The sequence below is a fragment of the Lissotriton helveticus genome, chromosome 7, assembly GCF_964261635.1.
Source record: "Lissotriton helveticus chromosome 7, aLisHel1.1, whole genome shotgun sequence".
NCBI lineage: Eukaryota > Metazoa > Chordata > Amphibia > Caudata > Salamandridae > Lissotriton > Lissotriton helveticus.
In genome coordinates, this window is record NC_136068.1 from 897362009 (window position 1) to 897379102 (window position 17094).

Consider the following 17094-nt stretch of genomic DNA (forward strand, 5'->3'; position numbering starts at 1 on the left):
GAACATATCGGTAACGGTTTAGCGATGGAAGCATTAAAAACTTATTATGCTTCCCGATAGGTTTTAATAGAAATTTGGAAAATGTAAATTGTCCCTGCTCCCATGGTGGCAAACAGAGCCTGCCTTTTACATTTCGTACTCTTTTGTGGTTTTTATGTTAAATTTACCGGACATTTCTTATTGCCATACTTTCGCAAAATCGATCAGTCTGACTTCAACCTAGCTCTTGATAATTTATTAAGGTTAAGCTGTGATGAAGTGATTTTCAGAGTTAGTTGCTTTCTTAAATTTGCAATTCGATCAAGAATGTCATTGAATTTACCATGAAAAGTCTGCACTTTAAATTGCTTAGTTTGCACATTGCCTACTTTTGCACAAATAATTGCCTTTGCTCATATTATAGAATGATTTCTGTAGAGTTGCCATGGTGGCAAATAGAGCCTTTTACATTTTGTACTCTTTTGTGGTTTTTATGTTAAATTTACCAGACATCTTTTATTGCCATACTTTCGCAAAATCAATCAGCCTGACTTCAATCTAGCTCTTGATGATTTACTAAGGTAAAGCTGCGATGAAGTGATTTTTAGAGTTAGTTGCTTTCTTAAAATCTGCAATCCGATCTAGAATGTCATTGAATATGCCTTGAAAAGTCTGCACTTTAAACTGCTTAGTTTGCACATTGCCTACTTTGCACGAATAATTGCTTTTGCACATATTATAGAAATGATTTCTGAAGATTTGCCACCCACAGTCTGTTTTAACGCACATTCAAAACTGACCGATACAACTAGTCTTACAGGTCGACAGTAAAAATACATTATGATGATCCAGATGATTTTATTACATGATCTTATTAATTTTTTCTACAAGTGTATTTGAATTTTGTATGACATTGTATGATGCTGTGATTTTATGTACTTTTATGGATGCTTAAATCCGAATAAAGATCTTTGACTGACTGATATCGGTAACGGTAGGGATGTGTTTTGCAGTAAACACACCTGCAGCTGCCAGCACCAAGACCGCTAAACAGGGCATCACAGACCCTCCCACAAACCAAGAGTCGGCTAGGGGAGGAGGTGCTGAGCAGGACACCAATCGTGTTCGTTCAATTGTGAAATCATAGTATGTTTAGTGGTCGGTGCTCACATACACAAAAAAATACGGATCTTACTTTACCTATTTCTTCAGAGCCACAGCAAGACAAAACAAGCACTCTCACTCCCAATAGGTATAACCTAGGCAAACCGGTGCAATAATTGCCTTTTTGCATTTTGTTTCAGGCATATGCCACAAAAATAAAATGGAAAAACAGAAAACATCCCATTGCTTAATGCATAAACCTGGCCAGCTTACACTTGCAATACAAATCTTAACATTTAAAAACCATACTCATTGATGCAATGCTTACAAGTGTTTTTACTTGTGCCATGCATTTTATTTGAAATATTATTTATGAAGGAGACAGGGGAATAAATCACCACCTGGCCAACTACTCAAACCATACTCGGGTACAACGTTACACTCTCCATTTGTAACAAACATTAACAAGCATTTACAATGCAATAGGTCTCGCAGCATTAAAGTTTGAGTTACTGGCATTGTAAATGACAATGCTATACATTAATTTTTTTTTTAATTTGCAATTGGTATATAAACATTGTTTGTGAATGGTTAGCTGTTGCTTATGCTAAGCAAAGTTGGCAGTAATATAGAGTGCTAGTCTTGCTTGTTATAAGCATGCTGATTTAAAGTGCTCCGATACCTGCGGGTAAAGTTTACGCTATATAAAAGTGAAAAAAAAAATATTTAAAAAAGCCTACCTGTACCACGTCTGTTCTTATTCTTTGATGCCACATATCTTTGGGTCCCTGTATTTATTAACTGCACCCGGCTGTTCGAAGCCTCCATGGCAGGAACAACGTGTTGCGAGGCAGACACGGGCAATGTAGCCACTGTCCTGTGGCTGCACCGCGGGGTAACAGTGTAGGGGCAGGAATGCAGGCAGTTGGTAGTGCTGTGCCATAGCAGTGTAGTTCTCTGCGTATGCTCGGCATGGGGGTTGCTATTGGCTGACAAGAATTGGTGAGGAGGTGCCTGTTCGGTATGCCTTCTTCCTGATCTTGGGCAGGCGACAGTTAAAAAACAAGTGCTGATCCTGGAACCTTACTCTTAGGGTAGTCTTTTCACTGCTCAGTTTGTCAATAAAATACAGTGCAGATAATGTTTCTGCCAAATATGGCGCAATTGGTTTTACGGTCATCTTAGGCTACTGCCGAGCACAGGCTAGAGGGTACAGGAGAGTAAAATGAATTGCCCAAACGTGGGACGTCAGGTAATTTAATGATCCAGAAAAATACAATGAACTTGTTAAAGCTGCAGAATATCTTAAGTGTTCAGCAAAAAATGCCTCATCCCAGGCCCAATCAGAAAGGCAGACACTGCTAACAAGGACTGGCAAAGACTATAGGTCTGCCTGTTTTAATTTACGTGTATGTTTTAATTATGTGATACGTCTAGATACAACAGACAGCTCAAAGGAGCATTCAAATACAGCGCAAGTGGCACGTTTGATGCACAAGATTTTAGTTAACAGGTTTAAAGCTATGCCCCAAATTACATAGCAGCAGCCTGTGGTGTGAGAGACAAATGTTGGGGTGAGGAGGAGGGAGGGGGGAGAGAGTGCACTGCAGAGGAAGAGGCTGAAGGTGGGAGGGTGGGGGAGATAGCGAAAGGGTGAGAGAAGAGGCATTGCACAGAGGGGGGCGGGGGAGAGCATTCCTTTGAAGTGTGAAGCTCTCGGCAATGCTGTGGCAGCAAACGGCAAGCATGGGCACATGCACTCTGCGTAATCCGCCTGGTTCAGCTTTCCTGTTTCACCTCTAAATGTCTCGGCCTCTGCAATTCCAGAGGCATTGGCAGAGGTCGAGACCTAATGAATGGAAAAAGGTAACCAGGAAAGAGTCAATTTTTTGCAAGATGCACAACATTGGTGTTGGGAGCCATGTTGACATTGTCAATGAATGGCCTGGTTTGTTTTGACAGTACTGGGTTACACTAGTCTCTGTTGCAGAATCGGATTTATCTGATGAAGTGCTAGACTGGCCAGGAAGGAAAAAAAGAATATGAGAGTGTCAGAAAGAACATCTATGGGGAGGGCTTTTCTGGTAGCGGAAAGAGAGCTTGGGACAATGCAGAGGGAGAGATGAGGAAGTTAGGAGAAGAGAATGATGAAATGTCATGATGGAAACACATGATTAAAAATGGAGGAGGAAGCAGGTAGGGCTTTGAATGGACAGGCAGAAATGCAAGGTGGGATAGTAAAAATCAAATGGGCAGAATAGGAGCTATTAAACAGATGTAAAAGGGGGGACACTAAAGAGAGGGGTTGAGGGCTGGTGATCCGTTAGGAATGGGAAATGTTTAGTGGTGGACGGGAGCAGAGGTAGTCCCAATCTATAACAAGCATTAGAAATGCAATCGGGCTCGGATTTATTTGAGTTTGAGCTAATGGCATTGTAAATGCCAATGTATTGTTGCTATGTGTTATGGAGTGTGTTCATGTGGTGTGTACTGCCAGTGATCTCCTTGTGAGTGTGCGAATATTGCACCGTTACTGCCTGTGATGTCCTTCTTGTGAGTGTGAGAAGCTTGCACCTCTGCTGCCTGTGGTCTCCTTGTGAGTGTAAGAAGCTTGCACAGCTGCTGCCTGTGATGTCCTACTCACTACTCTACTCTACTCACTACTCTACTCACTACTCACTACTCTACTCACTACTCTGCACTCACTACTCACTACTCTACTCACTACTCTACTCACTACTCACTACTCTACTCTCTACTCACTACTCTACTCACTACTCTACTCACTACTCACTACTCTACTCACTACTCTGCACTCACTACTCACTACTCTGCACTCACTACTCTACTCACTACTATACTCTGCACTCACTACTCACTACTCTACTCACTACTCTACTCTACTCACTACTCTACTCTACTCACTACTCTACTCTACTCACTACTCTACTCTACTCACTACTCTACTCACTACTCTACTCACTACTCTACTCACTACTTTCTACTCACTACTCTACTCACTACTCTACTCACTACTCTACTCACTACTCTACTCACTACTCTACTCACTACTCTGCACTCACTACTCTGCACTCACTACTCTACTCACCTCACTACTCTACTCACTACTCTACTCACTACTCTACTCACTACTCTACTCACTACTCTACTCACTACTCTACTCACTACTCTACTCACTACTCTACTCACTACTCTACTCACTACTCTACTCACTACTCTACTCACTACTCTACTCACTACTCTACTCACTACTCTACTCACTACTCTACTCACTACTCTACTCACTACTCTACTCACTACTCTACTCACTACTCTACTCACTACTCACTACTCTGCACTCACTACTCACTACTCTGCACTCACTACTCACTACTCTGCACTCACTACTCACTACTCTGCACTCACTACTCACTACTCTGCACTCACTACTCACTACTATACTCACTACTATACTCACTACTATACTCACTACTATACTCACTACTATACTCACTACTATACTCTGCACTCACTACTCACTACTCTACTCTACTCACTACTCTACTCACTACTCTACACTACTCTACACTACTCTACTCACTACTCAACTCACTACTCTACACTACTCTACACTACTCTACTCACTACTCTACTCACTACTCTACTCACTACTCTACTCACTACTCTACTCACTACTCTACTCACTACTCTACTCACTACTCTACTCACTACTCTACTCACTACTCTACTCACTACTCTACTCACTACTCTACTCTACTCACTACTCTACTCACTACTCAACTCACTACTTTCTACTCACTACTCTACTCACTACTCAACTCACTACTCACTTCTCTACTCACTACTCTGCACTCACTACTCACTACTCTACTCACTACTCACTACTCTACTCACTACTCACTACTCTGCACTCACTACTCACTACTCTACTCACTACTCTACTCACTACTCTACTCACTACTCTACTCACTACTCTACTCACTACTCTACTCACTACTCTACTCACTACTCAACTCACTACTCACTACTCTGCACTCACTACTCACTACTCTGCACTCACTACTCTGCACTCACTACTCACTACTCTGCACTCACTACTCTCTACTCACTACTCACTACTCACTACTCACTACTCACTACTCACTACTCACTACTCTACTCACTACTCTACTCACTACTCTACTCACTACTCTACTCACTACTCTACTCACTACTCTACTCACTACTCTACTCACTACTCTACTCACTACTCTGCACTCACTACTCACTACTCTGCACTCACTACTCACTACTCTGCACTCACTACTCACTACTCTGCACTCACTACTCACTACTCACTACTCTACTCACTACTCTGCACTCACTACTCTGTGTGCCTGGTGAAAGCGTGCACTGACGGCTGGTGGTGTGTGTATGCCTGGTGAAAGTGTGCACTGATGGTTAATGGTGTGTGTGTGCGCCTGGTGAAAGCTTGCAGTGACGGCTGGTGGTGTGTGTGAATACTCACATAGTGATTACCCTGCATACTCAAACACTGCTCACCCTGCACAGTCACACACTGCTTAACCTACACACGCACACACTGCTCACCCTACACACTCACACACTGCTCACCCTACACACTCACACACTGTTAACCCTGCATACTGCTCACCCTGCACGCTCACACACTGCTCACCCTGCAAAGTCACACACTGCTCACCCTGCACACTCACACACTGCTGGCGCTGGACACCAACGTACTGCTCACCCTGCATACTCACACACTGCTGACCCTGCACACTGACACACTGCTGGCCCTGGACACCAACGTACTGCTCACCCTGCATGCTCACACACTGCTGACCCTGCACACACACACACTCCTGGCCCTGGACACCTACATACTGATCACCCTGCATACTTACATACTGATCACCCTGCATACTCGCACTCTGCTCACCCTGCATACTCGCACTCTGCTCACCCTGCATACTCGCACTCTGCTCACCCTGCATACTCGCACTCTGCTCACCCTGCATACTCGCACTCTGCTCACCCTGCATACTCGCACTCTGCTCACCCTGCATACTCGCACTCTGCTCACCCTGCATACTCGCACTCTGCTCACCCTGCATACTCGCACTCTGCTCACCCTGCATACTCGCACTCTGCTCACCCTGCATACTCGCACTCTGCTCACCCTGCATACTCACACACTGCTGACCCTGCACACTGACACACCGCTGGCCCTGGACACCCGTATACTGATCACCCTGTATACTCGTATACTGATCACCCTGCATACTCAAACACTTCTCACCCTGCATACTCACACACTGCTGACCCTGCACACTGACACACTGCCGGCCCTGGACACCAACGTACTGCTCACCCTGCATGCTCACACACTGCTGACCCTGCACACTCACACACTCCTGGCCCTGGACACCTACATACTGATCACCCTGCATACTTACATACTGATCACCCTGCATACTCACACTCTGCTCACCCTGCATACTCACACTCTGCTCACCCTGCATACTCACACTCTGCTCCCCCGGCATACTCGCACTCTGCTCACCCTGCATACTCGCACTCTGCTCACCCTGCATACTCGCACTCTGCTCACCCTGCATACTCGCACTCTGCTCACCCTGCATACTCGCACTCTGCTCACCCTGCATACTCGCACTCTGCTCACCCTGCATACTCGCACTCTGCTCACCCTGCATACTCGCACTCTGCTCACCCTGCATACTCGCACTCTGCTCACCCTGCATACTCGCACTCTGCTCACCCTGCATACTCGCACTCTGCTCACCCTGCATACTCGCACTCTGCTCACCCTGCATACTCACACACTGCTGACCCTGCACACTGACACACTGCTGGCCCTGGACACCCGTATACTGATCACCCTGTATACTCGTATACTGATCACCCTGCATACTCAAACACTGCTCACCCTGCATACTCACACACTGCTGACCCTGCACACTGACACACTGCCGGCCCTGGACACCAACGTACTGCTCACCCTGCATGCTCACACACTCCTGGCCCTGGACACCCACATACTGATCACCCTGCATACTTACATACTGATCACCCTGCATACTCACACTCTGCTCACCCTGCATACTCACACTCTGCTCACCCTGCATACTCACGCTCTGCTCACCCTGCATACTCACGCTCTGCTCACCCTGCATACTCACGCTCTGCTCACCCTGCATACTCGCACTCTGCTCACCCTGCATACTCGCACTCTGCTCACCCTGCATACTCGCACTCTGCTCACCCTGCATACTCGCACTCTGCTCACCCTGCATACTCGCACTCTGCTCACCCTGCATACTCGCACTCTGCTCACCCTGCATACTCGCACTCTGCTCACCCTGCATACTCGCACTCTGCTCACCCTGCATACTCGCACTCTGCTCACCCTGCATACTCGCACTCTGCTCACCCTGCATACTCGCACTCTGCTCACCCTGCATACTCGCACTCTGCTCACCCTGCATACTCACACACTGCTGACCCTGCACACTGACACACTGCCGGCCCTGGACACCAACGTACTGCTCACCCTGCATGCTCACACACTGCTCACCCTGCACACTCACACACTCCTGGCCCTGGACACCCACATACTGATCACCCTGCATACTTACATACTGCTCACCCTGCATACTCACACTCTGCTCACCCTGCAAACTCACACTCTGCTCACCCTGCATACTCGCACTCTGCTCACCCTGCATACTCACACTCTGCTCGCCCTGCACACTCACACACTGCTGGCCCTGCATACTCACATCTTTGTTAAAATACCCCTCACACACCAAAAGGGCCCTTGGTGTCATGCTTCATCATCGGGGTCTTCCCGTCCCGCTGCGGGGCGGGGCAGTGCTGCGACAAGCGGATACGCCGGAGCACCTTTTAGATGGAGGTGCTATGTGTTGGGAGTGAGTGTCAGTGGGGTCAGGGGTGATATCTGGTGTAAGTTAAAAAATACCTGGCCTAGTGGAAAAAAAGAATTTTATTAAACACTGGCTGGTATTATTAAAAGAAAAAGTGAAGCGGAGAGATAGAGCAGGTTAATGGGCTCTCTCTCCTAAGTGGGTCAACATGTTTCGAGGCACCGGGCCTCTTCGTCAGGACCTAGGGGAGATCCCCCTGTCACTCACTAATGTATTCTCCACAAAGGTAGAAAAAAAGTGTATGTACAAAAAAGTGAAAAAAAACTATGTGAGTAACTACCAATTAATAATTACAACACATCTATACTACCACACTAATAATGTAGTATGCTTATCAAGAGAGGGATCAAGAGAGGGATCAATGCCTCATGAGCCAGCATAAGACTGAAGGGTATGATGGGGTATCAATGTGCCCCTAGCACGATTGTGCTTCCTCCTTCGTCCGCGGCTTCCGGAAGCATCCCTCTCTTGATAAGCATACTACATTATTAGTGTGGTAGTATAGATGTGTTGTAATTATTAATTGGTAGTTACTCACATAGTTTTTTTTCACTTTTTTGTACATACACTTTTTTTCTACCTTTGTGGAGAATACATTAGTGAGTGACAGGGGGATCTCCCCTAGGTCCTGACGAAGAGGCCCGGTGCCTCGAAACATGTTGACCCACTTAGGAGAGAGAGCCCATTAACCTGCTCTATCTCTCCGCTTCACTTTTTCTTTTAATAATACCAGCCAGTGTTTAATAAAATTCTTTTTTTCCACTAGGCCAGGTATTTTTTAACTTACACCAGATATCACCCCTGACCCCACTGACACTCACTCCCAACACATAGCACCTCCATCTAAAAGGTGCTCCGGCGTATCCGCTTGTCGCAGCACTGCCCCGCCCCGCAGCGGGACGGGAAGACCCCGATGATGAAGCATGACACCAAGGGCCCTTTTGGTGTGTGAGGGGTATTTTAACAAAGATGTTGTATTCCAATGACATCTGGATACACATCCACCCATTTTGAGGTGGCCCTTTATGATTAACCTTAAACCCTGACAAGAGGAGGACGTGCCCACCTCGGTGCCCACCGGCATCACCTCTTCACTCCCCCCCTTGATTTCCTTACTCCTGCATACTCACACTCTGCTCACCCTGCATACTCGCACTCTGCTCACCCTGCACACTCACACTCTGCTCGCCCTGCACACTCACACACTGCTGGCCCTGGACACCCACATACTGATCACCCTGTATACTCGCATACTGATCACCCTGCATACTCACACACTGCTCACCCTGCATACTCACACTCTGCTCACCCTGCATACTCACACTCTGCTCACCCTGCATACTCAAACACTGCTCACCCTGCACACTGACACACTGCTAACGCGTGCCTTAACTATGCATATGCCTTAAACACGTGAATGCGTGCCTTAGGTAGTTGGTGTTCTAGCTGTCTGAGCAGATGGGCGGGGAGAGGAACCGGAATGATCGCAGCAGGGAGAAGGACCGGGACACAGCTTGGTAAGTTGGGCCGAACTTTAGGGCTCCGGGCTGGGGCGACTGGGGACGGATCTTTACTACATATGCCATTTACAAGAAAATGTGTTGCAAAGGCATGATTGGTAAAGGCATGCGTGGTAAAGACGCGGTTGCTGTAAAGACTGCGTGGTTTAGGCATGCGTGGTTTTGTTATACAACCTTTGATTGGGGAGAAAATCACCATAGATGTACAGTTATTGCTTTGTTTCTCTTTCATGATGAAACCTATGCCAAATTGAATAAAAAGTGTTCTAAAATAAAGTGACATTTGTCCACAGTGGAAAGCACTTTACAAAAAGGTTAACTGGTCATCTTTCAGCTGCTTAGTTCTATATTTGGTTGTTAAACTGGTACTAATGAGGTGAAAATCTATCCCCAGAATGTATTACCAGGTGTAAAAATTACAAAATCATGATGGTATGCTACCAAAAATGTGCTGCATTATGTCGCATAGTTAACCTTTTCTTGCCACATAATTTAGTTAACCCTGCAGTATAATTTGGTGCTCCCCGCCACATAATTCGAGTGGCCCTGCTGATAGTGTCTCCAAATTGCAAGTAACTAAAAAAGAATCCCCCTTCTCAGCCGAAGACCTGTCTGCGTCTCTCGTAATGAATATTCAATTCCTGTCAGTCTGAGGTTCAGAATTATATTTGGATAGCTGTGGATACTGGGATGTTTTTCGCCAAAGGAGTCTGAGCGGCATGAAATGGACAGGATCGAAGCTGGCATGGTCTACACTGTCACTGGATTCTGTGGATGAAAAAAAAAATCACCTTTATTCGCAGTTATCCATCCACAATTTTTTGTCGGAAATCGGTTCCAGGCTGGCCTGGTCTAATATTGTGAGCAGGTGTTTCTAATTCTGGTATTTTAAAGAAAGAAAGAAACGTGGTCTGAAGGAGGAAGGCGCCGTCTCCAGAAGTGAGCATTTTTACCTCACTGCAGTAGAACCCTGCTTTGACTCCCGGGGCCGAGATATACTTGCAGTGAATAACAGACAGTGCCATTCTCGGCCCGATAGTATCTCTATAAGCGGTGTCATCCACAAACACCTCCCATCAGTCTGAAAACACCTTTACAGCTTGTGCAATGGCCAGAGTTCCCCTCTGTTGACACAGCACTTATAAACCAGGCACTTTCAGTCCCTCTGACAACGTCCAAGCATCGTCAGTTTCCTTCGGTTGGCAAGGTTTTTCGAGCGTTTGTAATGGCAAGAGACCTCCTTTCCCACTAGGGAAATCCATCCCCTCTTGTGACCTGCAGGCAGTTTCCGCCGTGGTTGACAATACCTGCTTCACCGTGCAAACCACGGCCACTTTATGTTAGTCTGACCAGCACTCTCTGCTGAGTGCCGGGCCCTGGCATTGCCTTCCCTTCGTCAAGGCCTGCCACCTCACAGACAGCACTGACCAGTTTGACAATGTCCTTACATCCCCTGGGCGTCCCAGCCAGGAGATGTCGGTCTCACAGTGCGGATGTAGTCCTCGCATCCCTCAGACGGGTCCTGGCACCGAGGAGACATCTCAGATGTCAAGCCTCCATCCATCACAATGCGGATAGTCTTGTTCGTCTGCGCACGCACAAGGCAGACGGAAAGCAGCACACCTGCTACAGAAAGCGTTCATAACAAAAGCCTCGCGGTTCATGGCACCCGAGGGCCTCTTTCGGGGGAGGAAGCAGTGCTTTATTTGCGCCGGTGTGGCGAACCGGCACTCGTTTTAAAACACCAGGACACTTTGTGCTTGCACTTACATTTTAGTGTCGATTGTTAACACTCCAAACTATTTTTTATTTTTTACTGCAGTATGTAGGGCCTGACGAAGGGGGGCAGGGGGAGTGTTATCTGACACTTTAAGTTTACGTTAACGCACAATACTGCGTTTAAATGGCTGCTCTGATTGCCGCACCGTTGGCCCGCCACATCCGCCTCATTCCAGTGGGTGGATGGTGGAATAGATTCGCAGGCTCAGGATGTCCTTGTACTTACTCCGTGCACAGTGGAGTATTGTTTCCTTTCCGAAAGCCACTGCCTCGGTGCCCTCCTGCACGACCCATTCACCGCCAGAACCAACGTGTGGTATTGATGCTCCCGCTCCCCAAACGAGATGCCTGGGTGAGTGCACGATCTCACAGAAGCGACCCGGCAGAGAACAGTGCTAGTGAGTCGAACATGTTCAGGAACATTACCGGTCCACCAGGCACACAACACTTGCACCAAGAAAAAGTGCAGGATTAATCAAGACGAAATGGTATGCGGTAAGATAGTTATGCATGTGTCACAACCTCTGGAATCTTTAAACAAGCAAAGAGTTGCCAAGAATTTTCAGAAGCTAGTCTTTATTACTAACCCCCCTCCCCCTTTATCTAACCCCAGGGCCAAGCAGTACGCTGGCTCGCGCCAAAGTCAGGGAGTCAAACAGCTGCCTTGATAAACTGCGCACCCGAGGAGGCCTTTCCGTATACACCGAGCACATGATCACTTTTATGATGCTTGAATTGTTATGTAACATTATGTGAGCGCTCCTCCAGTCACGGCATTCCTTCTAGTAAGCTTTGAGACTCAATGCCAAAATAACACTGGCGAGTTAATAACAAGAACTGGAGCCGTAGCCGGGGGCCGGTGACCAGAACCGTCACCGCCGCCGCCGCCACAGCCCACCACAGCCCGCCGGCAAAGGAGAGAGCGGAGTGCAGCAAGCGGTAAGCGGAGATCGTATCATCACTCGTCCCCGCCACAACCACCGCTAACTGTCCGCCGCGGCCGTTCTCCCGCCAAGCAAGCCAAGCGGTGCAACTCGGTGAGCAGTGAACGGCCCCCCACCTGTAGCTACCTGTAGCTGCCGCCAGCATCACAGAAAAGGAAGCTGCGCGCAATGAGCGCTGCAGATTTGTGAACGCGCCCGGCCATCTGGATTCACTAACGGAGGCACCCTGACAGCTCCTAATTATAATTAATGTACTTCTTTGCGCGAGCACGCACAAAATATGCCTCAAAATGGCGGAACAAAACTACATTTACCCTATCACTTCAAGCCTATTAAAAAGAAAACGCAAGGAAGACGAATCACTGGCCACATGACATAAAACGCTAAGGAATGTCTGGAATTTCTCTCTCCAAGGCCCTCTTCTTCTTTTTTTTTCTCCTTTAACATTAGTTCTCTAACTCCTCCCCTTTCAGGGGATGGAGTCCGAGCCCTAAAAAGGGATCCCCCCTGCTCCCGTCCAACTATCGACCTATCAGTCTGATAGATATAACCCAAAAACTTTTTGGCAGACTGATCTTAAATCGTTTGCAAGCGTGGATCCAAGAAATGGATATCCTGTCCCCATATCAGGCAGGATTCCGGGAGGGTGTATCCACTACAGACCAAATATTTAGGTTACAACTGCTCTATTGGAAAACAGCGATAATCGAAGGCGGCAGTCTCTATACCATCTTTGTAGACCTACGTGCCGCCTTCGATTTGGTGCCTAGAGCTAGGCTGTGGAATGTCATGAAAGAGCTGAATGTCCCCGCCGATATCCTGGCAATTCTGATGAGACTTCATTCTAATAACTACGCCCGCGTTAGGTGTGGCAAAGGTGGAAAACTAACCGAGCGGTTCCCCGTTCGCAGAGGTGTAAGACAGGGTTGTGTACTTGCACCCACCCTGTTTTGCATCTTTGTGAACGGGGTAATTGCCCACCTTAGCAGGATTGCCAACTCGGACGCCCCCAAGTTGACTGGCAACAGGGTGCCTGCAATTATGTTTGCAGACGACACCCTGTTGCTGTCTAAATCCCCTATGGGGATCCAACGCATTTTGGATGGCTTCCTTGACTTCTGTTCTGACCGGGGACTGGAAGTTAATCCTCAAAAAACAAAATTCATGATTTTAAACCCCAACTCCCGAAATAGAACCCCGCCCAAGCTAGGCATGGTTCAATTAGAACGGGTGCATAACATCGAATACCTGGGGATTACTATAAACGAACACTTAACTTGGTCAACCCACCAGGCCAAAGTGACCATCAAACTGGCACAGTTGGCGGGTGGCACTTTGCGTCTGGCAAATAAATCTAGTTATCGACCACTCACCCCAGTCATTCATATATACAAAACACAAGCTAGGGCAGGGGTCACTTACGGGGGAGAGTTGTGGGGGTACACCCAGTATCCAAAGTTACAGTCCACGGAGAATAAATTTTTGAGACAGGTAGCTGCCCTCCCCCAGAGCACCCCATTACTACCACTCAGGTTAGATTTGGGAATCAGACCCATTACAGAGGAGCTAGGACTAAAACCCCTAAAATTCTGGAGGCGTTTGTGGTCTAGCCCAGATCTCGCAAGCTATAGAGAGGAACTACATGAATTCCTGGAACTACGGAACACAAAGAGGATTCCTTGGTTGATGTACGTCAAGGGAAAGTTCGAGGAAATGGGATTCCCGGAACTATGGACAGATCCTCTTAATTCCTGTACCAAGATCCCAAAAAAGGCACTCGCGAGTACCTACTACGCCATGATGCTCACCAGAGCCTCTAATGACACTCGTGAGGGGTCTCTGACAAATTTATTCTTGAAAACAAAAGATACCTATTCCCTTGAAAAAACTCTAGACGAGATTTCCCCTGCATTAACCAGGAAACTGTTTTTACAATGGCGCTATGGATGCCTTCCTCTAGCTTCGTTTACAGCATCTTGGTCAGCCTGCTCCACTACATCAACTTGCCCAATGTGTGCACACCCGAAGGAAGATGACATGCATGCGGTCCTTTTCTGCAAGGGCTACGAGCGGAGCAGGAAATATTGGCTAATTCCGATGCTCAGAACTTGGGATTTAGATCTCACCAAACTGCTTATAGAGTTCTAAAATCCGATCTCTCCCCTCCTATTGTTTTTGCACTGTCAAAATTCTTAACTTCACTGTGGTTCACCCGGAGCCGAATGATGAAAAGTCTGGTATAAATGGACATGACCAGCGGCTTTCCACAAATGTCTTATCTAATATTTTAATTATTTCTTATCAATTTGGATCACACTATGTTTAATAAGTTTTTAATTGTATGTATTGTTCTGCATCTTTTATGATCTGTGATCGAAATAAAGATTATTGAAATGAAAAATGTTTAGTGGTGGGGAATGGGTATTAGAGATTGATGTAATTTTGATTAGGATATTAGAGTGTGCACATACGCCAAAGTTTGGAGAAATTGTGAGCTGTGCCAGCTTCCAGTAAAGCTGACTTTTGCACATAAAACACAATCAATTCCAGTAAAGCTGACTTTTGCACATAAAACACAATCAATCAGCAGTGTTCCTTCTCCCAAAGGACTGTGTTGCGCCTGCTCCCTCTAGCCCTGATATGCATATATATGGGCTATGCTGTTAATTGGCACGTATACCAAGGTATGTTGTGAAAAAGGCCATTTCATTTAAAAGGAATATGGACAGTCTTGCAGAGGATTGTTCACAGTTTTTTTAACCATAGATACAGGTAATTCAACTAAATACGGTAACAATGACAAGCTTGCTAGACAAGTTAAGTAGCAAAAATCACTCTGTAATACCTGGAGCAAAGGAGGGCACTGGTTGACATATATGTCATATAACAGGGGGAGTGAATATTATGGGCAGAATAGATCCATAGTATGGCAAATGATCATACATTGGTAGCGAATGATAGATGGTGATGGTCCATAGGCTTGGCACAAGAGCATCCATAGATAATGCTGAATGCTGGTTAAGATAATAAAACAATGTTGTAGAGGATGCTGAGCATTATAACAAGATGGCAGATAAAACTCAATGAATAGGGACAAGGATCTACAACAATAAGAAAGCATACTGCTCCCTGCTGGTAAATGATGCTTATTAGGGAAATAGATAATTACTCGAGATGCGTACAGTAGTGAGACTAAATGGGTGTAGTGGTAGTGAGGCTCAATTGGGAAGACAAGTGATGCTAAGTTTCATGAACATATAAAACACACTGGCGGTTCGATGATGCTCAAATGAGGCTGACGAAGCTCATTTGGGAGGACATGCCATACACAAGGGTGGTGACAGAGGACAGTCGTACGAAGGAGCGAAAATCAATCACAGCTTCACGAGGACAAGTGATGATTATTTCGAAGCTGAAATCAATAAAGATGGGTAATGTTCAATGGGGAGAGGCACTATGGCAAATAAGGTGATAGTCAACAATAAGCATAGAAAGTCAGGTGGGCGTGGAAGCAGTCCACACCCTCTTTCGATGTATGTGCTGGCGACATTGGCAAAATGCCACTGAAATTTCTCCACCATCCCCTCACCTCTAACACCTGGACGTGCCCAGGCAGGAAGTGGATCTTCACCTCCTTGTGGCGGCCCACCATTCCTCCGCACCGCCGCTCAGCACAGTGTACACTTTGGCTCGTAATCCTCAACCTCTGCAGCACTACGTTCCCAAGCACAAACAAACAGTTCTGCAGCCCTTCTAACTCCGTTATAGCAGATCCAGGTACCAAACACGCAAGCACAAGACGAATCCCACGCCCATTGGAGACGGGGGAGTAAACACTGAAGGAAGACTAATGCAAAACCAAGTAAACACACGGACTGAACAGTGAATCCCCAACAGCGCGAACGCAACCAATTGATAAACAAGACGGACAACTTCGTAAGGTGCATTACAATCCGTGCCGCAACTCAATAAGAAAGGAACTTGAATGAAAAAGGTATTCATAGCAGAGTTAAATTCAATGTTCAATGGTTGATGCGATCTTCAAACTAAACCTAAACAGAATTTCACACACAACACACCTTATATTTTTTTTAGGGGTTAGTGGGGGGACGGCGCGTTTAGGAAGAGAAAGAAGCTGATTACAAAAAATGAAGCTGGAACATTTATCCGACTGTTTGCGATTCCGTTTAGGATGCAAGTTTCTACATCTTCAAACATGGCTCCTTGCGTGCTACATTCACGCTAGTTGGTTAGTTTTAGTCCCTCCTTTTTCCTTACCCAAATATTTGGCGGCCATATTAGAGTGGTTTGCTTCTTATACATCTGTCGAGCGTCACAGGAGTGGAACCCTCAATAGTAATGTTATATTTTGTCGTTTTTACTAAACAGACAAAGAGGACCAAGAGCCCCCACAGGGTTTGCGGCGCAGTCTACAACCCTTCAAGGAAACTTATACGATGTGCATCATGGCTACAGAGCGATCTGCCGCTGTTAACAATCAGTTTCCACTATTTGGATAGCGATATTGTCTTCAGCGTACCCCACACTGCAAAACCAGGAGTGATGTAACTCCTAGTTTCCCCCACGGCCCCTACGCCCACGGTGCTATTTAGTAGATGACGTTAATTACATTTCAAACAGCACTCTTCGTTTTTTAGGTCTCGACTACAGCATTGCTTTAGCAATGCTTGTTTTTCGAGATTATAGTAAGGCTTTCAAAAGTCTACCCAAACTGTGGATCGGGTAAAGTTCATGTGAGCCAGGCGCGTGCACATCGCC

At 46.4% G+C, this 17094-nt stretch overlaps 1 protein-coding gene across 2 annotated transcripts in view; it reads right to left on the reverse strand.

The window, feature by feature from the left end:
* The window catches only part of MAT2B (methionine adenosyltransferase 2 non-catalytic beta subunit), a 428529-nt gene that overhangs the window by 311308 nt on the left and 100127 nt on the right, over nt 1–17094 (reverse strand). The window contains exon 1 of one of the 2 annotated variants that reach the window (XM_078653398.1): nt 15905–16144. The exons of the other annotated variant lie outside the window; for it this stretch is intronic. Coding sequence (XP_078509524.1) covers nt 15905–15967 — 63 coding nt within the window. The 5' untranslated portion in view covers nt 15968–16144. Of the gene's footprint in view, nt 1–15904; nt 16145–17094 lie in introns of those variants that run through there. 2 annotated transcript variants of the gene reach the window in all.